The sequence below is a fragment of the Nematostella vectensis genome, chromosome 11 (assembly GCF_932526225.1).
Source record: "Nematostella vectensis chromosome 11, jaNemVect1.1, whole genome shotgun sequence".
Classification (NCBI taxonomy): domain Eukaryota; kingdom Metazoa; phylum Cnidaria; class Anthozoa; order Actiniaria; family Edwardsiidae; genus Nematostella; species Nematostella vectensis.
Window position 1 is genome coordinate 3,765,195 of NC_064044.1, and position 23,533 is coordinate 3,788,727.

General features: G+C 39.8%; 3 protein-coding genes across 3 annotated transcripts; 2 read left to right on the forward strand and 1 right to left on the reverse strand.

Moving 5' to 3' along the window:
• Window positions 1–520: 520 nt before the first annotated feature.
• On the reverse strand, window positions 521–7,907 carry LOC5507714 (adenosine receptor A1). The gene is made up of 2 exons (XM_001628302.3): window positions 7,790–7,907; window positions 521–3,603 (listed from the first exon to the last, which is right to left on the reverse strand). The coding sequence occupies exons 1-2, from the start codon at window positions 7,792–7,794 to the stop codon at window positions 2,568–2,570; spliced, it is 1,041 nt and encodes a 346-aa protein (XP_001628352.2). The 5' UTR covers window positions 7,795–7,907; the 3' UTR covers window positions 521–2,567.
• Window positions 7,908–13,314: 5,407 nt separating this feature from the next.
• LOC5507711 (twist-related protein) lies at window positions 13,315–17,316 on the forward strand. The gene is made up of 2 exons (XM_001628278.3): window positions 13,315–14,021; window positions 16,499–17,316. The coding sequence occupies exons 1-2, from the start codon at window positions 13,469–13,471 to the stop codon at window positions 16,585–16,587; spliced, it is 642 nt and encodes a 213-aa protein (XP_001628328.1). The 5' UTR covers window positions 13,315–13,468; the 3' UTR covers window positions 16,588–17,316.
• Window positions 17,317–19,596: 2,280 nt separating this feature from the next.
• LOC5507703 (transcription factor atoh8) lies at window positions 19,597–22,950 on the forward strand. The gene is made up of 2 exons (XM_001628279.3): window positions 19,597–20,270; window positions 22,218–22,950. The coding sequence occupies exons 1-2, from the start codon at window positions 19,873–19,875 to the stop codon at window positions 22,261–22,263; spliced, it is 444 nt and encodes a 147-aa protein (XP_001628329.2). The 5' UTR covers window positions 19,597–19,872; the 3' UTR covers window positions 22,264–22,950.
• The last annotated feature ends 583 nt before the right edge of the window (window positions 22,951–23,533 follow it).

A 23,533-nucleotide genomic window follows, 5' to 3' on the forward strand; every position in this document is an offset into this window, starting at 1 on the left:
ATTCTCTAGCTCGCAATTCTTTTGTAAACAAACAAAACTAACGGATGATGGATGAAAAATGTTCTTCCCAAATTCTTCCAATTTGCGCGTGCAGCCTCATGTCTCTCGCGCGCGCGACCAACGTCAACGTCAACGCCCAATCGTGCGCGCGCGTCTTAAAAATAGTCTGATAATAGGAAACGCCTAGTCCAGACCTGGGACTCTCTTTGCGCTCGACATTCTGGCTCGCGTGAAAGAGGTATTTATTGCATGCGCATGCGCGAAAATACACCGAATATATGCGGCGTGGCCTGGTTGCTTAGTTCGAGATACTGCGACGGTGACGAGTGAGGGTTTATTTCAGAAATGATACGCTGATTTTGGTCGTGGGTAAATACTTGATTGTCAATCTTTTCTGAGAACAGGACAGATGATAATTAGAGTCTGGAAAATACATCAATCGAAAAGCTTTTCCTTTTTCGTTATTTTCACGCGCGCGCTTTAGGCAATAGCGTCATTTGATTTTCAATCACATTTTATCGCGTTTTTATAGAAAACAAATCCCAAGCAGTTCGCTGATATTCCTTCACATGTACAAAACATTCTTTTCAACTTAGCGATGATCGATTTTCGGAGCTTTGCACTCGACAAGGTCTAGCGGGAATCGACCCTTCTTAGGCACATCCGTTATTGCGCGCGCTCGTATTTCAACTTTTGCCGTGATGATCGCTGATTGGTACATGTTCGCGCATGCGCGTGCAATAAATACTGGACCCTCTTTCACGCGAGCCAGAATGTCGGGCGCAAAGAGAGTCCCAGGTCTGGACTAAGGAAACGCCTTGACAATTAAATAATACAGATGATTGTCCCTACTTATGAGCCCCTGGTATGGAAAAAGCATAAAATGGCCCACTTTTTGGCCGCCAAGGGGGGAGGGGTGGGGTGCATCCTGCGTGCCACCCCGTATACGCACCTGATTAGCATAAAAATCATTATTTTTATTTTACAATTAGACTACGAGTTCGAGTGTTCTATGAGTCAATAGATAGTCAACGAGGCGCGTATTAACTATTTGACCCATAGAAAACGAGAACGAGTAGTCTAATTGTTTTAGTATAAATCTACTCACATACTAACTTCGAATAACTGACGATTTTAATAATAATTCATGTTGTTTTTGTGAATAACGCCGGTTTTTGGCTACTCTCAATAGATAGTGAGTACAATCAAATTGCTGGGTTCGTGATAGTATGTGAGTAGATTTATACTAAATATTATATAAATATATTTCTATTTTTAGTATATAATATTTCTACCACCTCTATAAACAAATAACAACAAAAAGGAATTATGGATTTTTTTGTAGATTGGTAAAAAAAACGGAGACTAATATATGCACCCTACCAACCATGTCAACACATAATGCTGTCAGGCTATGATTGCTGAAAAAATAATGGGGGGGGGGGGATATTGTATATTATTATAACTTTAGCGGGCATTGTTGAGTATTACACGTGCTCTAATGAACGTTTTGGCGGGCTCTAATATATTAAAGCCAGCGAGCCAATCAGAAGGAAGCAGAATTTCCCGCAATTCATTCAAACCGCTTGTCGCTTGCCACAGGATAACATGGCTGGACACGATTCAGAATCTTCTCAGCTCGACGTGGAGGAGCATAAAAAAATGGCAGAAGATTCTGTTCCCAAAAATACTAAAAAAAAAAAAATCTTGGGCGATGAAAATGTTCACCGAGTGGTGCACGAAGCGAAGTGTTGAATGTGATTTTCACAGTATCAGCTCCTCGGATCTTGGAGGCATTTTACGCCGTCCTTTTGCTTCTAGTGAAACCATTGAGATGGAAAACAGTAGTTATTGCAAACAAGGCAGTTTATCTAGGGCAGGCGGGGAAGTGAATGTAAGTTTTTCATCCTCGACCGAAACAAATACTTCTGCACAGGCTGTCATGCCAAATTGTCACTTTTCCAATTGCACAATAAATTTTAATTCCTACAAGTGACATCCCATTAAACTTTCTATATTTTGAAACAGTTGTTTCGTTTACAAAAAGAACCTTAAACACGTGTATATTTAGCAACGTTTGTAAAGTGAATTGAAGCATACCGCATGCCGCAGATTTTTTAAGTCATGCAGGGAAGACAGTTCACTTGTGGGGATTATTCAAACCCCAGAGGTCATGTCCTACGGTCGTGTCCTACGCTCCGGTCACCAGTCAATTCGCCCGACTGTGGCGAGGACAAACCGCATGAACGACTTTGTGTCATTTAAATTTCAAATGTATTAATTATTATTTGTGTCCAGCTGACGGGCCTGTAATTCAGCCCTTGGCTGCAAAAGGGTGGAATAAACCATTGATTGATTGAAGCTGTATTTATTTCTTGCTTTCAATGAATAAATATAACGCAAGTCATCCGCGTTTTCCGATCTTATTTTTGTTTTTGCGCTTAATGCTCGCCAAAGTTATAATAATAGTAATGTAGTTGATGTTCTTGGGCGTAAATATGTTTCGGGCCCAAAACATATTTACGCCCGCGAACATCAACTATATTGTTATATTGTACCAAAGCCTTCTAAACCTCTGTAGTAGTTTTGGTACTTTTTCGAATGAGTGAGCTGGCTGTAGCTTGGTCAGTGTTTTTCATGTCATCCACCCTAGCGCATGCGCACTTGATCAATAGATACCGAAAAGCATGCCGGTACTTTTCCAGTCTCCAGCTGTAGACGATTGGATTGGTGACGGACGACGTGTGATAAGACGTCATCGATATAAACATGGAGACCGAAAAGACCGAGGGATTCAACGAGCATTCTACCGCCGTACAAATGACCGTGACAGTTGACAGTAAAACAGCAGGGAAGAATGTTAATAAGAAGACCGCAAGGATAATGCAGACTGCTATAGTTATATTTCGTTCACGTTGGTATGCGAGCCTGCAAGCATTAGACTCAGCGCAGCTACACACCAAAGACCTGCTCCTGCGCACCGCGAGGACCATTCTCGTGTTCATTACCATCAGCACAACTAGCGACAGGACCAAGTGACCGCCGTGGATGACGTAATGTGTCACGTGACAGGTCATGGCGATAGCCAGTCCGAATACGACACTGTAGCACGTGATCACAATCAACGCTCTGCGCATGCGCGTTATGGTCACATGATACTTGTACGTCAACGGTGCGGTCACGGCTCGATGGCGATCCGTTGTCATGGCAACCAACAACAACAATGACGCTAGCTCCAAAGTTGATTTCATTACTTCCATACAAGGGTTCGTCTTCGCGAGGAAGTCTCGAAAGTTCACATGGTACGCGCAAAGTATGTAGAAAACAGATGATGGCAGCAGGGACAATAAGGCGTTTAGAAGGTCCACGCTGGCCAAAGCTGTAATAAGTAGATTTGATGCTGAATTACGCAGCTGCTTGAAAGGGTCTTTCAAGTAGGCGATGATGGTGACTGCATTTCCAGTAATCGCCAGCAAAGCGAGGACAAAGTAGAACACCCCGATGCCTACAAACTGCGCTGAGCTGAGCTCCATGGGGGTGCCAAACCTTGTGGAGTTCCCTCCAGGGTGCGGACAATTGAATGCCAGCATGATGCTGATAGTCCTAAATATTGAAAACGGGATGAGGCTTAAGGTAAATGCCACGAATTGATAAGGGAGGAGAGGGTGGGATTTGCTGAGGAAGGAGAGAGTGGGGAGAAAGGGAGGTGGAGCTAAGAGTCTATTTTGGGATTTGCTGAGAGAGGAGAGGGTGGGGAGAAAGGGAGGTGAAGCTAAGAGTCTATTTTGGGATTTGCTGAGAGAGGAGAGGGTGGGGAGAAAGGGAGGTGAAGCTAAGAGTCTATTTTGGGATTTGCTGAGAGAGGAGAGGGTGGGGAGAAAGGGAGGTGAAGCTAAGAGTCTATTTTTGGATTTGCTGAGAGAGGAGAGGGTGGGAAGAATGGGAGGTGAAGCTAAGGGTCTATTTTGGGATTTGCTGAGGGAGGAGAGGGTGGGAAGAATGGGAGGTGAAGCTAAGAGTCTATTTTAGGATTTGCTGAGGGAGGAGAGGGTGGGGAGAAAGATGTGAAGCTAATGGTTAATGTCGGGATTTGCTGAGAGAGGAGAGGGTGGGGAGAAAGAGAGGTGAAGCTAAGGGTCTATTTTGGGATTTGCTGAGGGAGGAGAGGGTGGGAAGAATGGGAGGTGAAGCTAAGAGTCTATTTTAGGATTTGCTGAGGGAGGAGAGGGTGGGGAGAAAGATGTGAAGCTAATGGTTAATGTCGGGATTTGCTGAGAGAGGAGAGGGTGGGGAGAAAGAGAGGTGAAGCTAAGGGTCTATTTTGGGATTTGCTGAGGGAGGAGAGGGTGGGAAGAATGGGAGGTGAAGCTAAGAGTCTATTTTAGGATTTGCTGAGGGAGGAGAGGGTGGGGAGAAAGATGTGAAGCTAATGGTTAATGTCGGGATTTGCTGAGAGAGGAGAGGGTGGGGAGAAAGAGAGGTGAAGCTAAGGGTTTATTTTGGGATTTGCTGAGGGAGGAGAGGGTGGGAAGAATGGGAGGTGAAGCTAAGAGTCTATTTTGGGATTTGCTGAGAGAGGAGAGGATGGGAAGAAAGGGAGGTGAAGCTAAGAGTCTATTTTGGGATTTGCTGAGAGAGGAGAGGGTGGGGAGAAAGATGTGAAGCTAAGAGTCTATTTTGGGATTTGCTGAGAGAGGAGAGGGTGGGGAGAAAGGGAGGTGAAGCTAAGAGTCTATTTTGGGATTTGCTGAGAGAGGAGAGGGTGGGGAGAAAGGGAGGTGAAGCTAAGAGTCTATTTTGGGATTTGCTGAGAGAGGAGAGGGTGGGGAGAAAGATGTGAAGCTAAGAGTCTATTTTTGGATTTGCTGAGAGAGGAGAGGGTGGGGAGAAAGGGAGGTGAAGCTAAGAGTCTATTTTGGGATTTGCTAAGGGAGGAGAGGGTGGGGAGAAAGGGAGGTGAAGCTAAGAGTCTATTTTGGGATTTGCTGAGGGAGGAGAGGGTGGGGAGAATGGGAGGTGAAGCTAAGAGTCTATTTTGGGATTTGCTGAGAGAGGAGAGGGTGGGGAGAAAGGGAGGTGAAGCTAAGAGTCTATTTTGGGATTTGCTGAGAGAGGAGAGGGTGGGAAGAAAGGGAGGTGAAGCTAAGAGTCTATTTTGGGATTTGCTGAGGGAGGAGAGGGTGGGGAGAAAGGGAGGTGAAGCTAAGAGTCTATTTTGGGATTTGCTGAGAGAGGAGAGGGTGGGGAGAATGGGAGGTGAAGCTAAGAGTCTATTTTGGGATTTGCTGAGAGAGGAGAGGGTGGGGAGAAAGGGAGGTGAAGCTAAGAGTCTATTTTGGGATTTGCTGAGAGAGGAGAGGGTGGGGAGAAAGGGAGGGGAAGCTAAGAGTCTATTTTGGGATTTGCTGAGGGAGGAGAGGGTGGGGAGAATGGGAGGTGAAGCTAAGAGTCTATTTTGGGATTTGCTGAGAGAGGAGAGGGTGGGGAGAAAGGGAGGTGAAGCTAAGAGTCTATTTTGGGATTTGCTGAGGGAGGAGAGGGTGGGGAGAAAGGGAGGTGAAGCTAAGAGTCTATTTTGGGATTTGCTGAGAGAGGAGAGGGTGGGGAGAATGGGAGGTGAAGCTAAGAGTCTATTTTGGGATTTGCTGAGAGAGGAGAGGGTGGGAAGAATGGGAGGTGAAGCTAAGAGTCTATTTTAGGATTTGCTGAGGGAGGAGAGGGTGGGGAGAAAGATGTGAAGCTAATGGTTAATGTCGGGATTTGCTAAGGGAGGAGAGGGTGGGGAGAAAAATGTGAAGCCAATGGTTAATGTCGGGATTTGCTAAGGGCGATGCAGTTGCCTCTATAGCTCACTCGCCATCTTTCTTATTTACAATAAAACCCATTTATAGGGAACCTAGGCGACGAGAAACAAATAACAACCTAATTAATCGGATGTTTGTCCTCCACTAACGATGTAGACTTCTAAGAATAGAAGACCATTTTTTAGGGTAGATTGAGTATAGTAAATTAAATTTTTAACTTGAAAAGGCGCCAGATTTGATTATTATTGATACAACTTATTCTTTTAACGGATTATATGATAACTAACGGCACGAAATCATTAGCTCGAACTACCGCAAATTGTAAAATGCGTTACTTGAAAAAAATTATTCCTTTCACTTTCAGTCGCTTTTATTATGACTGGTAGTAATCCTCAGAGTGTTCTTCTTAATTCCGCGGTGCTTCAGCTTTGCACAATCCAAGTTTTAGCCCAAAATGCACTAAAATAAATACATGTAAACCACATTTGTCCATTGCATGTCTTGTTGTATTTAGCGGATTAGGTTATCGACATGGGAAAGATTAGTGAAACAAGGATAATTTATAATATCAAGAATATTAAAGTAGTTTGCAAATTGCTATTTTATTGTTATAAGACAATTTTGATTAAACATTCATGCAATTTACGCGATAATGTTAAATCGTATAGGAAATAGAATAAGCGACTTATTTAGTTCTAATTCTAATATTCTCTGCTGCCATTTCAGGGTAGACCACGAAGGTTAATAGCATAGCTCAAAATAACAAATGACATTTGATCTACTGTACCTTGCCACAATGATGAAAACTTGAAAATAAACGTGTAAAAGGATAATAATGCAGAAAATGTTCCAGAATATATCAAAATGGGATGGATAGAATCAAAAAGCCCAAACTGTCGTGATCTCGTACCAGAACAATGAATACAATACACCAAAAACTGGAATTCGACTCTGCCAAGTTTTCGTCTTTAAAAAGACTTCTTCAGGGTGCATGACCCCACCCACCCCCATGGATCCGCCCTTGTACATTGCTTCAAAAAAAGGCGCGAAAAAGCATCGAAAGAACATCTTTATGGAACGTGACTCGACATAAACTGTTTCTTTTGCCTGAGGAAATCTTAGGAAGTTGTTCTCAAAATTTAAAAAAGTGCTTCCTGTAGCATTGTTATGGGGTTTTAATTGCATCCTATGGCTTATCGAGAACACATGATCTGATAACTACCACCCGTGTAAAGTTTGGAACTGGGATATGATGGCAAAGATACCTACAGAACTCAAAATACCGCTATGAAAGTTTGCCAATGCATATAGTAATCGTAATTAGAATAAAAAAAGTCTTATAATTACGAAGACATTTTTGCTAGATTTATAAGGATTCCAAGTATAATTGCTCAATTCCCTTTCATCTTTCCCCTAGACCCTTCCTCTCAGACTTCTTGAACAATCTAAGTAATGATTTTCTAGCTTAAGGTGTCGGCTAAACTACTTAAAACCTTAACCATGATAGTATTTTAATGAAATATACTAAAATCCCATTTCCACGAACGCCGTTCCAAGAGCATTTGATGAATACAGACTCCCATCGTTGCTTCCATTAACGATGCCCTCTACTGATTTCTTGCATAAATACTATTTCCACAAAATCCAAAAATATATTCATACAAATAGAAATGTCAATTAGATTCATTTTCTCTCAGGGAAAAAAATTTCTGGTGGTAAAAAGTGGTTTAATAAGAATTTAAAAAAAAAACAGTACAGAAACACAAATAATATTTGGCAATCATCACACGCAAGCATATTCCTAAAGTGCGAGTACAAAGTCATATATATAGTCATAACTTTTTTCTGTGGGCAAGCATTTTAGCATGCTTTCCACATTTTAGAAATTTGCGCAAGAATTGAAGGCTTAAAATAGCCAGACCATATCAAAATTTTGTAGGAGCCTTTGAAAAAAGGTAAAAAAAAAGAATAATAAATCAGCTTACCTCATATGTAATCTTGTAACGACCGCGAAAACACGGTTTGCACAATGCGGATCAAGACCTTGGAGACCTTGGATCAAGACCTTGAAGATCGTGCCGTGCCTATTAACGAGACCGACTACTAATGATCATTTGTTAAGAATAAAGTGACACATATCACCTGGGTTGTCATGTCTACGGCATGATGTAAGTAGTATGGCGTGTACCACAATAGCATTTGGATTTAACTATTTCCGGCGATACTCTTTTTTTAATTCATGATAACAGTGCCATTTGTGTCTATTTTTTTTATTTTTATACCTATTTGACCCCCTCTTCAGTTATGTTTACAAAGCGAAGTCTACAAACTAATAAAGCTTTAGATAGAAAAGCTTTCACCTTTCTTAAGCACAGCATCTTTTATATGGCTTATGAACTTTTGATTCTTAATGGCTAATTGTCGATAAAACCCCTCTTTAATCAATTGTAAAATTCGTTGATGCGGCTTAGCAATTAATTATGAAAGGTACATCAATGAAAATTTACAAAAAATGTCCAAACAAAAAATTCTCAAACCAACGAAAAAAAAAATAGTCTTAAAAATAAAGGCTATGTGAAATTTGGCTTCTATCTGAAAAAGTATAAGATAATGACGCGGAGGAGGGGAACACTTTAAGGAAATTTACTTAAAGGTCTAATTGATGTAATAAAAGCTTTTTCGACGTAAATGTGTTTATCAAATGTGACGAGATATATCCGCTTTCGTTTATTCATAAAGGAAAACTTTTCACGCGGAGATTATTCGTGTAGGGCTATTGCATCAGCCATCTAGTATGTAAAATCTTGTATCGCAATTTCTTGTAGAAGAAGCGGTCCGATTGTTTTTTCCTTTGTGTGTTTTTGTATGGAGAATCTTCATTGCTTCAATGTGTGGTTTCAGAAAATATCCTTACCTCCCTTATGGAGGGTAATGGAAATTCTGGGGGGTTGGGGGAGTCAAACGCCCAGGAATTTGCAGAGGGGAGAGGGGGGTAAAAACAGTTACTGTATTAATTTTTTTTGCAGGGGGCTGGAAATTCCAGAGGGGTGGGGGGTCATACCTCCGACCCCCTCCATAGTGAGGGGGGGGATGGGGTATGGATATTTTCTGGAACTACACAATTGAAATCTTTTCTCCAGAATCTGAAAACTTGTCTATTGCTCTTTCTATCAGAAGCTTCGGGTGTGTGTTTTGCAGATCGTGCACTTTCTCTCATTCGGGGGTATATATGGTCTAGCGTGTCTCCCTGTTTCAATGGCCAAATTGTGGTTATTAAGCCTAAATTTTTTAAGGCAACCCTGCGTTGTACATTGTTTATAATATGAGTTAGATAATATCGTATTTTTAGGACCTTAAAAGACCTAAAAGTTCTTAGTTTGTTCTTTTTATCAGAAGCTTCGTGTGCGTGTCCATAGGGGAGAGGGAGGGGGGGAGGGGTTGGGGTCCGGGGGGTCCTGACCTCACCCTGCTCCTGTGCGACATGAGTTCGAATTCGTTTGACCCCCTCCTTGGTTAAGAAGTTGGTTTAATTTTATGTTTTTATTTGAATAGAAAAAGTTTCTATACGGACCTAGTGACATTTTACCAGAGCTAAGAATGCCGATGACCACTCTGGACCCCACCCCACGTGTTTCTCTAAAGCACGCCCATGAGCTTTAAATGAAAGGTTTAACAGCTATTTTCACCAGCGACGAAGTTCTAGGAGACGGAGAAAGAAAAGGAGACAAAAGACGCGCGAGAAAATCGGGTGCAAAGGAGAGCTAGTGGGCATAACGGACCTCGTGGGAGGGAATCTCACACTCACATAAAGGAAACAAAAAAAAAAGTAGTTTTCTTCTTTTTCTTCTCTATTTTTTTACTTGTAAAAAATATAACTATTCAACGCTAAAGGCATGTTAGGATAGCGCTTAAAATCTTTTGTTATTATTCTATGATGAATTTGAATATATATATAATATTTTTAACCATTTTTCTTGTTAATTTTTACAAAATACCGTTTTATCGTGTGCTTCGCCCCAACGATATATTTTTATTATGTCGAGTAACACCGCAAACGAGTTTCTAAACAAACTTTTCATGGCCTAATGAAACTTTATGTTTTGAGATGCAACCAAAACAACAGCACCGATGTTACGTCATGAACAATAGAGACCATGCGCACGTGCAATACGATATCAGTCACTACCATGGTGTTGGGGGGGGGGGGGGGCAGGGTCACTCATAGGTATGATATTTTTATTGATATCTTCACGACCTATCGGACAGCTTAAGAAAACTACAGCCGCAACGCGAAGGTTTAGTTATCAACAGTATTCCGGTTAACCACCTTCTATATGCAGATGACCTGGTTCTTTTAAAAGAAAAAGGAAGATTGTAAATAGGGTGGTGTGGTCATAAGTCACTCAATTACTATTTTTAACTTTTGTTAGTTAATCATCAATGAACTTTGTACTTTGTCACTCAATTACTATTTTTACCTTTTGTTAGTGAATCATCAATGAACTTTGTACATATACTAGCTATAACATGCCATTGTAACTCATTTATAACCTGAAGAAGGCAGGTATTGGCCTGCCGAAATATCGTTCTAAAAAACATGAATCTGCGTTGTTGTCGACTTTTTCTTTTAAAGGTTTTATTAATTAATCAACTGTCGACGCAGACCATAAGGTCCGACGCACACCAGCAGATAAAGGCTGTCCGGTGGTTTCTTCCTACGTTCTTGTTCTTTTAGCGAAGGACGAAAGCCGCTAACATACCTACCTGAATTGTATGGAGGATTTTGTTCAAGCCAACGGTATGAAATTCAATTTAGACAAAACGAAGGAATCGATATTCGATAAAAGTGGGAGGTCCTTGAATAACTATTGCATTAAATACCTAGGCTAAAATTTAGAAAACGTCACCACATACAAATACTTAGGTCTGACATTCAGTTCCATCGGAAACTTTATGCCGCCAGAAGCCATTAAAAAAAGTAAAGCACTTTTTAAACTTAAAAGAGAAATGGGCAACAACTTCAGAACAAATGTCCTGCTGACTAACCGCCTTTTTGACTGCCTCATTAAGCCAATCCTTCTATATGGCAGCGAAATCTGGGGCGTCGATGAAATAAAAAACGAACATGACCCAATAGAGCTGGTGCACGCCAAATTTTGTAAGTTTATCCTCGCTGTCGGCAAGTATGCTCCAAATATAGCCTGTCGGGCAGAACTAGGAAGATATCCTGTCCATAGACGCGAAATTAAGGGTATTGAATTTTCATAACAAACGATCCGCAGCCCACAGCAATATCTTATCACATGATGCATATTTGGACTGCACCCCCGGAACCTACTGGTATGTTAAAGGCAAAGCCATGGTGTATTCGGTGGGACTGGGTTATCTCTGGGGAAACTTTCAAGTAATTGAGAAAAAAGCGCAGCAATATTTGTTTAAGCAAAGGCTTCAAGACATTGGATTCCAAAATTTTGAAGCTGACATTTTTAACGATTCAAAAAAGCCTGGGAAAAAGAACAAACTTAGAACTTACCGTAAGTTAAAGACAAAATATGACAAGTAAACGAACCTATTTAATGTTCAAAACATCAAGCAAAGAGAAGAGTTGACACGCGTTAGAAAAAGGTGTCATAAGTTAGAAATAGAGGCTGGACGGTACTCCAGACCGTACCGCAGCCCGGAGGAGAGACTCTGCCGGCAATGCGACCTCAACGAAACAGAAGATGAGTGGCACTTCCTACTGAGGTGTCCTATCTATGATAACCTTAGAAAAGAAATGCTTCATGTTCTGGAAAAAGACAAAATTTGATTTCACAACAAGAAACAGCATTTCATCTACTCTTAAACCCGCCAAAAAGGTGCAAAAGGCTGTTGCAAAGCACATTTTTCTTTGTATGTGTATAAGAAAAGGAAATAAGGAAATATAATAAGGAAAGGAAGTATGATTTATTGGTTGAAACAACCTATGTAACGTTATATAAAGTTATATGGTACCAATAAAATATAATCATCATCATCATCATCAAAAACATCATCACCATCATCATATGGAAAAAGCATAGTATTTTGGAGATTCTTAATAAGAAATGACCCATTTTTGTCCGCCTGGGGGTGGGGGTGCGCGCCATGCATACCCCCTGTGTACGCGGATGAATTGAGAAGTTGTTTTTGATCTTTTAGTTTTCTACGTAAATCTCTTTTTCTTCACATCCCCAAAAATACTTCGTTCTAACTCGGCAAAATAACAGTAAAATGAATTGGTTCACCAAGAACTGGAAGTCAACTCTGCCAGATTTTCGTCTTTAATAAGACTGCTGCCACACGGTATTGTATATTCTTATCCAATATTTATTGTAAGGCGCGTCATATTAGTAGGCGCTATAGAAATCAATAAATTATCATTATCATTACTTTGTATAAATAACGATATTCTCATTATAAGGAAAAACATTTTGTTTCCCATTTGTAAAATATATCGCTATAAACCGATATTTAGAATAACTCTGGTTAAGGTGTAAAACAGCTCTTGGGTTACACGCACATTATAGTGTTACGCCTTTCAACTCCTTTTTTTTTTCTTTTTTTATGGGTGAAAAAGTTGCAGCAATGGGCGATGGAGGAAACATTTATTCTTTCTTTACCAAATTTAATCGAGAAAACCGCATTTGCTTCTGCAAATAAGCCGATGGAAATGGATTTTTTTTACTTTGTTAGGATGACAAAATAGCGGCTGACAGAGACTGTTAGAGACACAAAGCCTGTGGCTTTGCTTAGTGTCTCATAGTCTGAAAAAAAAAAGAAAAAAACTTGCCCCGTAAAAAGACATTTATTTGGTCGGCACAGGAATCCCGTTTCAAAGACCTATCTTTCTGAGCGCCTGCTAAGTATCTGTGAAAAATTCCAAGCCTGGAAATAAACTCTTATAAATGCTTTGATATATTTAAGCCCGTGTGTAACAGAGCTATCTTCGCTAAGTGTCTAATCGTCATGAACTCCTTCATTAACATCTTCATAACGAAAAGCTTCAAGTCCTCAAAATAATACCCAGATCCTTGTACAAACATATTATTAAGCTCCCGAAAAGACAAGCCCCCCAAGTCGCTTTGTTACACGGTCATAACTGGCTTATCACGTTTAATGACTCACTGCTCAACGGACAGCAACTGTGAAGTAGTTTTTCACGCCTTTCCTTCGCCCCTTGGTGCGCTAATACTGTTAAGTTAAACACGAACTGTGTACAACTCTGCAGGAATTTTGTACAAACTGAGCAATCTCTGACGGATGTTTAAAGAGTTTTATTGCGATTAGGCTTGTTAGAATCTTCCAGGGCGTATTGTTAGCGGTCTAGGGATCCGTAAATAAACACGATTTGTTTGTAATCAAGCAAGTCGGTACGAGTTAGTCCCTCTTGAAATCATTCCAAAGTCGCTGCTATGTTATCGCAGATACGAACTCCGCTCGGTCTATCTGACGAATGACTCAACTAGCAATCTGATTGGCTATCGTGGTAAGCCCATAGAGTGCTAAAGTGACAGACTCTAGACGTGATAATTGACACTGATTGGATAGGCGGAGCCTAGCGACATTGAAGAATGCGCCGCGCACGGTATGACTGCTGTGCCGCTAAAGGTTTCGAGTACGTGCATAGGGTATTGTGAACTAAAATGTCGAATAAGGACCCGGTGGACGAGGAGGAATTAGACGCTAAGAGACCAAGCAGGGGTAAAAGATACAGCTTGCGGCCGGTTACACGGGAATCGAGGACTAAACTTGCCGCACTAGCGGCCTTAGAGGAAGAAAGCGATTGGTGCGACTACTGCTTCAAGAGCTCACACCGACACAAGAAGTATGCTCACTTACGATCAAACAGAGAGTGCGCAACGGCAAGAGAAAGAAGCCGGATGCACTCACTCAATGACGCCTTCGACAGCCTCAGAAAAGCCATCCCTAAAACAAACTATAACCAGGAGGAGAAACCCTCTAAAATTGCGACTTTAAGACTTGCGATCCACTATATTGCGGCGCTATCGGACATTCTAGGGAAACCTATACCTGAGCCTGAACCGAAGGAAGCGAGAAGGGATGGGGAATCTCGAGCAAAGAGGGCGCGCTTGGATGATACTCAAGAGCTAAATTCCCCTTCAGGAGATTCCAGCTCAAATATTCCTACTGATAACGAGTCTGAGGGTTCACCAGAGAGTTTTATCTTCGAACAAGGTAAACCCCCTCTTGATGCCTTTGATGTAAACACACAATAATCACACTTAACCCTGCCTTTCATGAATGTGTACTAAGGGGCTATTATACCCGAATAACTTTAAGTTCGAGTCGATCAGTTTTGTAAAGCAGGGTTTAAACACGGGGTAATGTTCTTTTTTCTCCTTCGTTCCTTTCCGGGATTACTGTTGTCCTTCTCTATAATTCTTCTCTAAATATAATGATATTGTTGTCCTTCTCTATAATAATGATTCGCAAGTCTAAAAGTTTGACTCGGTACAGTAACGCCGCTAAAGCAGGTTTTTAACCTGGCTAAAATTGGATATATAAGGTTCTCTTCTTCTTCCGTTTGAGATAATTGTTCTTCTTCTACAAATGATCACCCTCGAGGAAAGTAAATAAGCTTAAAATTTCGGGTTGATAAGTGTGTACAATATTTTTTTTAGCTTTTTTAAAACACAAGGCTAGGATAAAATTGAGATATTTACACTTTTTGTTGCGATTGTCTTTCGTTTGTTTCCAGGACAATTTTTGTCCTTTAGCAAAATGTAACTAAGTGGATAGCACACAAAACTAAGCGATCAGTATTGATGCTGTTAGTATGACATCCTTTAACAAGTTACTTCACTAATAAAGTTATCATTTATACCCTTGATCTGCAAAGCGACCCTTTTTAAGTGGTTAATTATAAACGTTTCTAATTCTAAATAATAGCTATTAAGTTCAGTTCTTTAGCATTAGATGTGTTTCTACATTGCATTTATTCAAGAGTTCATCCCCTATTTGTGGTGAAATTCTAATATACTGTAATAGTGCAAAGGAATTTTCAAACTAGCCCATGAACTCTTTAATGTGAGCGTGAAAGAAATTTTAAAAATGCCTAATTGGCCCTCATTTATTTTCTTGAAGAAGCTAGTTGAAGCTAATTTTATCTTCAGATTTACTAGCTTATGTACTATAGCAATCCTTTAAAAGTGCAATCCAACCCTAACTCAATCCATTATGTTTGTCAAACTACTATATCGAATACAAATGTCATTCTGCTCAAAATATTTGTTGGGAGGACATTTATGTGGGTTGTTGTCTACATATCTGTACGTTAAAACTTTATTCGTTTTCCAACAGAATCTTTTTCTAAGGATTTAAAAAAAAAATAGAAATTGCAAAAAAAGCTAATTAAAAGAAGTCCCACTTTCCCTTTATATTTAAGGATACTCTCCCATATGGTTCCCCCTTCCTTCCTTAGATTCCCGATAACATGAGCTGCTATTTGTTTTATCTCTCGAAATGTCGTATCGAAATCAAACACATTAATCTATTGCCGGGGCAAGTAAAATACTGCTTGTTCTTAGATGCAGGTTTTCTAAAAAGAACTTGGAAAAATTGGCTTTCGTGGGTGGGACCACCCGCGGCCTTTTACCCTTGCTGCGCCATTAGGATAATAAGCCCCGCGCCAAGATACGCTCGGGTTTATTAAATAATATGATGTGCAGATGGTCCTTGCATTAGTTCTTTACATTAATATTTGCAGACTTTGCTTTGTCTCTTTTAGTGCTGTGTATACTTTTGTCAAAGGGACTGAACGCTCTACATGGATTTATTTTTTCTTGTCGACAAATGCGACTTTGAAGCATACATGCACAGTCCTAAGACTCCACAAATCGGTTCATTAATCCTATTGAGGTATACCAACAGAATTTTTAAAAGGATTTTCATATCAAGAAAATTTAGCCAAAAGTTATCGTTTTTGACAAACGCGGTCACTTCCATATAAGGAAACTAATATTATTCCTTATTTGGAAAAACTGAATGATTCTTATCATTTTAAAGGTTGCCGTACTGCAGGTGCTTCGTTAACTTTATGAATTGTAATCAGGAGAGAAAAACAGTGACTTTGACCATCCTTGGTCAATGGAGAAAGTCTCTGAAAAAAAAACTAAGATTCCTCGGGAACAGTCCCTCAAAAGGACAACGTTTTCTTCATATATCACGATTTGAGAAGACACTCCCCTCTGCAAAATATGGGGCTAGAAATATTTAAACTTAATAAAGAAACTGCCCCCCGATCACACACACAGCATCACACTAGCACCCTATACTCAAGGCTTTCATTTGATACATATTAGAGTTTACAGAATCCTTAAGGCGGCCCGAATCCCGTTTTCCAGTTAACTTCGGTGACAAAATTATCAAACCATCGTTGTTTAACAAAAATTTGGTTCCTGTTACTGGTGAGCAAAATCACAATCAAGGTAACCCAAATCCCGTACCAAGTAACCGAAATCCCGTAGCAAGTAACCCAAATCCCGTACCAAGTAACCCAAATCCCGTACCAAGTTACCCAAATCCCGTACCAAGTTACCCAAATCCCGTACCAAGTAACCCAAATACCGTAACAATTAGTAACCCAATCCCGTACCAAGTAACCAAAATCCCTTGCCCATGATCATCGTCTCACTTGTGTTTCTCGTCTTCAGGATTGTGGTACCTCGCGGAACAAGACGATGATCCCGATTCACTTCTGAACGTCGAGGAGACGTACGGACTTAGACCACTTACCACGTGACCCGCCTAGAACAATGAGCGATCGTACGAACTCAAAACCAACCACGTGACCCACCTAGACCAATGAGCGATCGTTCATAGGCTTGGTAATCTGTCGATTGATTCGCCATTTTTGTGTTGCGCGTGGGACTGGGTCGAGTTGAAAGCCAATAGCATAAGGGACAACATGGCGTCGTAAACACATTGATGTGATACTGAATGAAAGCTAGTAAATGGACAGTCAGTTTCGGCAATTCAGCTCCCGGAATTTTTTTGTTAGTTAGATTCGCAACATTAACATTGACATCGTTCCGAAAGATGTAATTGTTGATGTTGTAAATCTAAATAATGTATAAGAGGACGCAATTCAACATCAGCGTCGACGACGCTATGTGTACCTTTATATGTCCAAGCATGCTGTTTACTTATAAACTCGACCCACTTTCCCTGCGTGCTGTGCTCACTAATCATAAAGATTAAGAAGAAAAGTCCCAAAAAAACTTCAATCAATTCTTGGATTCATTAAAGCTGGACGAAACCAGAAGAAAACCAAACGATATTAAGACATTTTTTCATTAATTTCTCAACACAAACAGACGTGTGATTTATTGATGTGTAAATATTTATGGTTGCGTTCATTATAAAACCGACGTTTTAACAGTACATGCCACCATATTTACAAATACGACAAATATATTTTATAAACGAAGTAAAATGCGTCCATCGAATATAAACGCAATAGTTACTACGATCTAATGTCTGAGGTATTTTATCTTTATTTGCGCTTGACTTGAGCATTCATAAATAATACTGTGCTCAGGCCTGTAGGGGGGGGTTGGGGGTGGATTGCCCACACAACGGCCGCAGGCCCACTTTCGGTTCTCAATAGACGTGCTATTTGTACACAAATTTGAAGCCAAATCCGACAATAAACATCCCGTGGAGATACTGAAAGGAAAATCCCGGGTACGAGCCTGATGCTTTAGAGAGCCTGTCCGTGAATATGACCGGTCAGATGCCGCATTCATTTTAGCACAGTTTTATAAAGTGTGAATTCAAAAATTCTCCATACCATTCCTGGAAGTGGCCAAAATAGTGTTTCTAGGAAAAGATATCGGAAATCGCCACTTAAAGGCCCAAGCAGGAGGGTGTGGGGGGGGGGAGGGGGTGTTTTTAATGTATTATAAAACATAACCGAATAAATTGTGAAATATTTGTTGTAACTTCCTCCACATACAGTTAACGTCCGGTTTTTTCCGTAGTGCGTTCATAGCAGGTAGCGACGCAATTTCCATTTTAATTGAATTGAAAAAATTACCATTGAAACATAGTTCTTGTCTAAATCAGCATGGTACAGTCTATTTAAAAACTAATGGCAAATTGCTCACTGCTGTCTTTTCCCTCCTGCATTAGGAAATCATATATTATTGCCCAACAAATTTTATAGGCTTGTTCGGATGTGTCAACTTTTACTCAATGGTTCATGCAACAAAGTTTTATAAAAAGCTCTCATTCACCATTTAACTCTATGAATCGTATTACGCCAGCGCCACCCTGCTTTATACTGGTCGCGCGATGACTGAAAGGAGAGCTCCCCTCCCCTCCCTAGCCAGTTTTCTTAGCTCGCTCGACCAATTCCTTATTTGGACATTACATAACATAAATGGGAGTCCGCTCAATCATTTTTTTTGTGCTTTTTTTGCGCACGAGAACAGTACAAGTCGACAAATTCCCGTCACTTATGAACTCCACGACGGAAACTCGACGGACACTACACAAAGTCGCATCAAAATTTAAAAAGTCACATTTTATATTTTGCTTTTAAATACTTGCTAATTAAAAAAAATTTTCTTCCTTACTTGCTGTTTGTGAAATTAGCTTATTAGAAACATTTCTCCTTCTTGAGCGGGGAGCCGTGTTTCAAAAGAAGAACCAAAAAATTGACCATTGACACCTTTTATGATCAAACACGATACGCAGCCTCGCTTCCAAACCCCAATAAAAAGGCTTGAGCCCACACAGCTTGTCATAGTCCACGATTGCAAAGTTCAGCCTTCAATAACCTTCACTAGCCATTACTAGCCTTCACTAGTGAGGGGAAACCTTTAAAGTTCAAAAGAAAACTAGAGGATCCATAATTTCTTTTAATTTTTCTTGGTGCGGGATTCGGAGTAGCAATGTCACAGACACAATCGAGATTTTGTAAAGAAATATGTCACATAGACAGGTGGGATTTGGGATAGCTAGGTGCACACAAAGCAGGATTCAGGGATAGAAAAGTCGCACACACAAGCGGGATTCGGGATAGAACTGTGTAACATGGGATCGGGATTGAGGAAAATGACGGAAAAGGTTAATACGGTGTAAAAATTACTAATGCTCATAATATGGAATTTGAGGTAATTATGCTGTGGACCTAAAGTCAGTGAAATCAGTGCATTTTAGCGGCTTATTGTACATTGCACGAAATATAGTCATTGGTATCCCGATGGGGAAAAATTAAATTTTTCTATAGAGAAATTTTTTCCGCACTCAGATTTAGTAAGACAGACCAAAACAGAAACAAAACGAACTTAAAAAAGGGAGCTACTTAAACACAGTGCTTAGAAAATTGAAGATAATAGAAAACTTCCCAGTGAGAATATTATATTGTATATATTTTTTAACTTAAGTGTAAGTGTTTTCCTCTTTTGTTCTGAGTCCGTTAGAGTCTGTTATTATCATCATAATTGATGTGTAAGATCGCGTGTGAATCCTTTTTACGTATTTTTACGGTGCTAATAAGCAGCCCCGCTGACCTCCACCTTACTAATAACCCCCTTAATCACCTAGCGTGTTCGCGGGCGCTATGTCTTTCCCTTTTAATATCAAACAGGAAAGAAAAAACGGATTAAAAAAGCATGATTCTTGTTTTATTTTCAAGGCGCCTAGTTTATTCATAAACAGTTAGCCGGGGATTTGTTTGTGTAACGCAGGTGGTCCGAAAATGCTAATGCCTGGAATAATTGACAGATGATGAGACGTTAAGCCCCGACGACTTGAATATGTATCACTTGGCTTCACCACAAGTCCAGGTGTCGAAGTTCAATACACTTGCCATGGTAGCGCGCGGATCAGCCGAGAGCGATACCTTTTGCGAGAAAACCACTGTCGCATCAAGCGAGCGCGATAGATTATAGATTCCTATTCCCTTGGTCTTGACTTGGTTGGGTAATTTAAGCAATTTGACGCTAGTAATACGCCTTCAAGGGATTCAAGGAAGTGGAATATTCATTCCTTTGCCAGTTGCTGAGGATTTGAGGGAGGCATGGAGGAGTCTATAGCAGTACAAGACAAGGATATGTGCTCAAAGCGGGGGAAGCGGGGAACAATGACAAACGGGAAGCGAAAAAAGGACAAATCGAAAAAGACAAACTCGTGGAAGCATTCAAATCGATCTAGAAGACTAATAGCAAATGCACGAGAGAGATCGCGAATTCATACTATGAGTGAAGCGTTTGAAAGTTTGCGCAAAGCTGTACCTAGCTATTCACAAGACCAGAAATTATCAAAACTTGCAATATTACGGTTGGCGACGAGCTACATATCGGCTCTTGCGGACTTGACAGAAAGCGATACGTCGGCTAAATCGTTAAAACATTTCGCGGAGTGTGTTGAGCAGTGTACGAGAGCTCTACAGGCAGAAGGAAGAGCTAAACGAAAAGGGTGAGTTACACTAAACGAGCGAATTGTATAAGAAACGAGCGATTTTAAATTTCGAGTGAAAAACATGAACCGATCTTAAAAATCACAGACTTTAAGACAATATTTGTAAGTTTAAAAAATCGCTTACAAGCTGCCAAAACAATTTCAATTAACACACAGTTAGAAAGAAATTGCAACGGCTATTTTATATTCAGTCCGTAAGGAATTTGATTTGCTATTTTTGCGGGCGTCCAAACGTTTTAATTCCAGATTTTAGTTCCATTTGATTGTTTATATTTGACCTCTTTTCTTAAGCCTTGTATAAAGTTATACAGAAATAGCTGACGGCTGTTGAGTTCTCACTGACATAGTTCTGACTATTTCCGACTCAAACGTAGACACAAGTACGATTTCTTTTATCGATAGCCACGAGGCTTGGTGGTATTTTGAAAGGAAAGGTAAATGAAACACAAGACAAATTGTAAAGAAAAGAGTTGAAGGTTTGGTTTAACACCTGGCCAAGAGCAGAACTTGAGTTGCATTGCGGTGTTTATTAAAAGCAAGTCAGTAGCCAATCAGAGTTTAGTTTTCCTTAAAGACAATGGGGTAGCCCTATTACTGCGAAACACACCTGTCGAATACACACTGACATAAACTCACAAACCACCGGCAATAACTTTCTAAACTAAATCCCCATCAATAATTTTTTTTCTGAGAAACTAAAAGTTCACTTCCAAAAGCATAATTTATAGTTTCCAATTTTCAAAGAAAAATGTCAAAGTGGTTAAAGTCCTCATAAATTGACAAATTAGATTCGTAACATCGTTCATTTGTCTAACTAGCGCTTTTAGGCCTGTTTGTTAAACAACAGCAAATCAAAAGAGCGTATACATAATGAATGAAATAAAATCACTCTCGCTTTTAAAGCAATTACCTGTGTTTTTGGCGAGAAAATTGCCCTTTTAAACGTGTTGACAAAATCGAAAATGTACCGTAGTGATTTACGCGGCATACTTCATGTGTTTTTTTTTTCGTTTAAATATTTCGATATTCGAGGTTTGTAAGACTGTCTAAGCCTCTAAACACACGAACACACGTTATCGTTTAAAGCACACTGTATTTTCCATAGATTGAAAACAAATTATCTTAGACTGAAAACTAAAATTGAAATAGATTAACTAATTAAAAATTGTTATTCATAGTTTAAAAACTGCTTTTCATAAATTGCAAACTAATTTTTATATGTGACATTTCACTGAATTGAAAACCTGCTTTTTAAAGATTTAAAAAGAAGATACTTATCGTAGACCAACAACTGCGAAAATACCTTTCAAATAGTTCGCCCGCTGTTTTTAATGGTCGGGTGAAAAAAAGGAACATATAGCAGACATGTTGGCTCTTGGCTTTTTATGATCTGCGTATGGTTGGCGTATGCCCTGTTTTTGTCTGCGAAATTGATTTCCGTCATAGGACAAAGCTAAACGCATCAAAATACTCGTGCGGGGCAACCGCCACGACCGCCCATTTCATTGTTGTTTTCAGACGAGTATTATAGAAATATCCTTCTTAGTGGAATCGCGGCTTCTTTTGACTGCCTACAGGCCTGATTTTAGTTTATTTTCAGTGACTTTTCTCCATTGACTAATGGTCACTGTTACTGTTTTTCTCTCGTTTACGAAGCACCTGCGGTACTGGGTACGGCAACCTTAAAGAACCTTGCAAGATTCTTTCCAAATAAGGAATATAGTAGTTTCCTTATATTTAATTTCCTTATATTTAATTTCCTTATATTTCATTTTGTTTTATTTTATTAGCTTCGCCACAATAGGCGGGGTAGCCGCAACTGCATGACCATAAACTGCGGACCCTTTGTGAAATATTCCCCATTCCCTTACCCGTACTTTTTCTTTGCTACTGATATCCAATTTTAATACAATAGCTTATCAAGCAAACTCTGTTTAATTTCAGAACAAGAAAATACAGCTCGTCTTTAGCGGGGGACGACTTATGCTAGTCAGATCAACCATGTATGTACGCTGGTCTCGAATCAGCGAATCAGCTCCAGTCATTCGGTGTCGGGAAAACACTTATTGGTCAGCAATGGACTTTTAGCGATCGAACCATCTACCTCCGAACTACTCATTGACGCTTATCCACTGGCGGATCTCACTCTAGAAAATAGCGAGTCGAAACCATGGCGACCACAGTTCGGCAAAGTTAACAGAAAACAATAGAAAATTTAGGCAGACATGAAACGGGTGTTTCCTAGTTTTTCTCCAAACTTTGTAAAATGTAGGACTCCAGACTTCAAACTTCGGGGCCTAACGAGGACGAATAATCCTAAACCTTAAAAGAAAGGGGTTATTTTTCAGCGAGATTATATCGAAAACACTTGGCTTTTAGATGTCGACCTATTTAACAAATTAGCAAAATTATTTATTTGGTCAAGGAGAAGCAAATTATATTTTTAATCATATGAGCATGCGTTTTTTTCAAAGGTTTTAGCGTTTAAAAATTTAGGGGTAATGCAAACGGAGAAGAAGATAAATAAATAAGACAAGCTTTTTTAAAAAATGCTGAAGAAATAATATATTCGTTATACGAAGTCCTACATTATGTTATTTAAAGTTATTTGACAAATGCATTTGTATGTTATGTCTATCTCTGTCTATAAAACGAATATACTTCATTCAAAAACCAAGCTCTTCATAATTTTGCTCATTTTTATTGTTGACTAAATGGGACTTAGTTTAAAGAAAACAAAATTTCATTTATGCCTTACATATTTGACAACAGTTTCAAGTTTCTGCTTGTGAACCCTCATTTATTAATATATTGTAGAAGAGACTCTTGTAGGCATTTAGCTTTAAGATCTACGAAAATTCGTCTCGTCGTGGAAGCGTTCTGTTGAAAAATGGTGTGTATTTTTCGGTTAGAATTGACAAAACAGAGAGTGAACTTCGGTTTTATTTCCTAATTATAGTTGGAGATGACACACAGGGCCGTATCCAATTGTTACGTTAAATGATATCATTAGGAAAAATGCGGCGGCCGAAAAGTGGGTAATTGCTTATTGAGGAATTTTAATGCTACTGTGCTTCTTCTATGTTACTGAGAAACCCCCTCAGCCAATCCTACCTCGCTCCCCTCTACGAACACACTACTTGCTCCCCTCTACGAACACACTCCTTGCTTCCCTCTATGAACACACTCCTTGCTTCCCTCTACGAACACACTACTTGCTTCCGTCTACGAACACACTCCTTGCTTCCCTCTATGAACAC

Coding starts and splice junctions, on each gene's coding strand:
- LOC5507711 (XM_001628278.3), top strand. CDS start 13,469: ATGTCGAATAAGGACCCGGTGGACGAGGAGGAATTAGACGCTAAGAGA. Junction 14,022..16,498: donor GAGTTTTATCTTCGAACAAG/GTAAACCCCCTC, acceptor TCTCGTCTTCAG/GATTGTGGTACCTCGCGGAA.
- LOC5507703 (XM_001628279.3), top strand. CDS start 19,873: ATGGAGGAGTCTATAGCAGTACAAGACAAGGATATGTGCTCAAAGCGG. Junction 20,271..22,217: donor GGAAGAGCTAAACGAAAAGG/GTGAGTTACACT, acceptor GTTTAATTTCAG/AACAAGAAAATACAGCTCGT.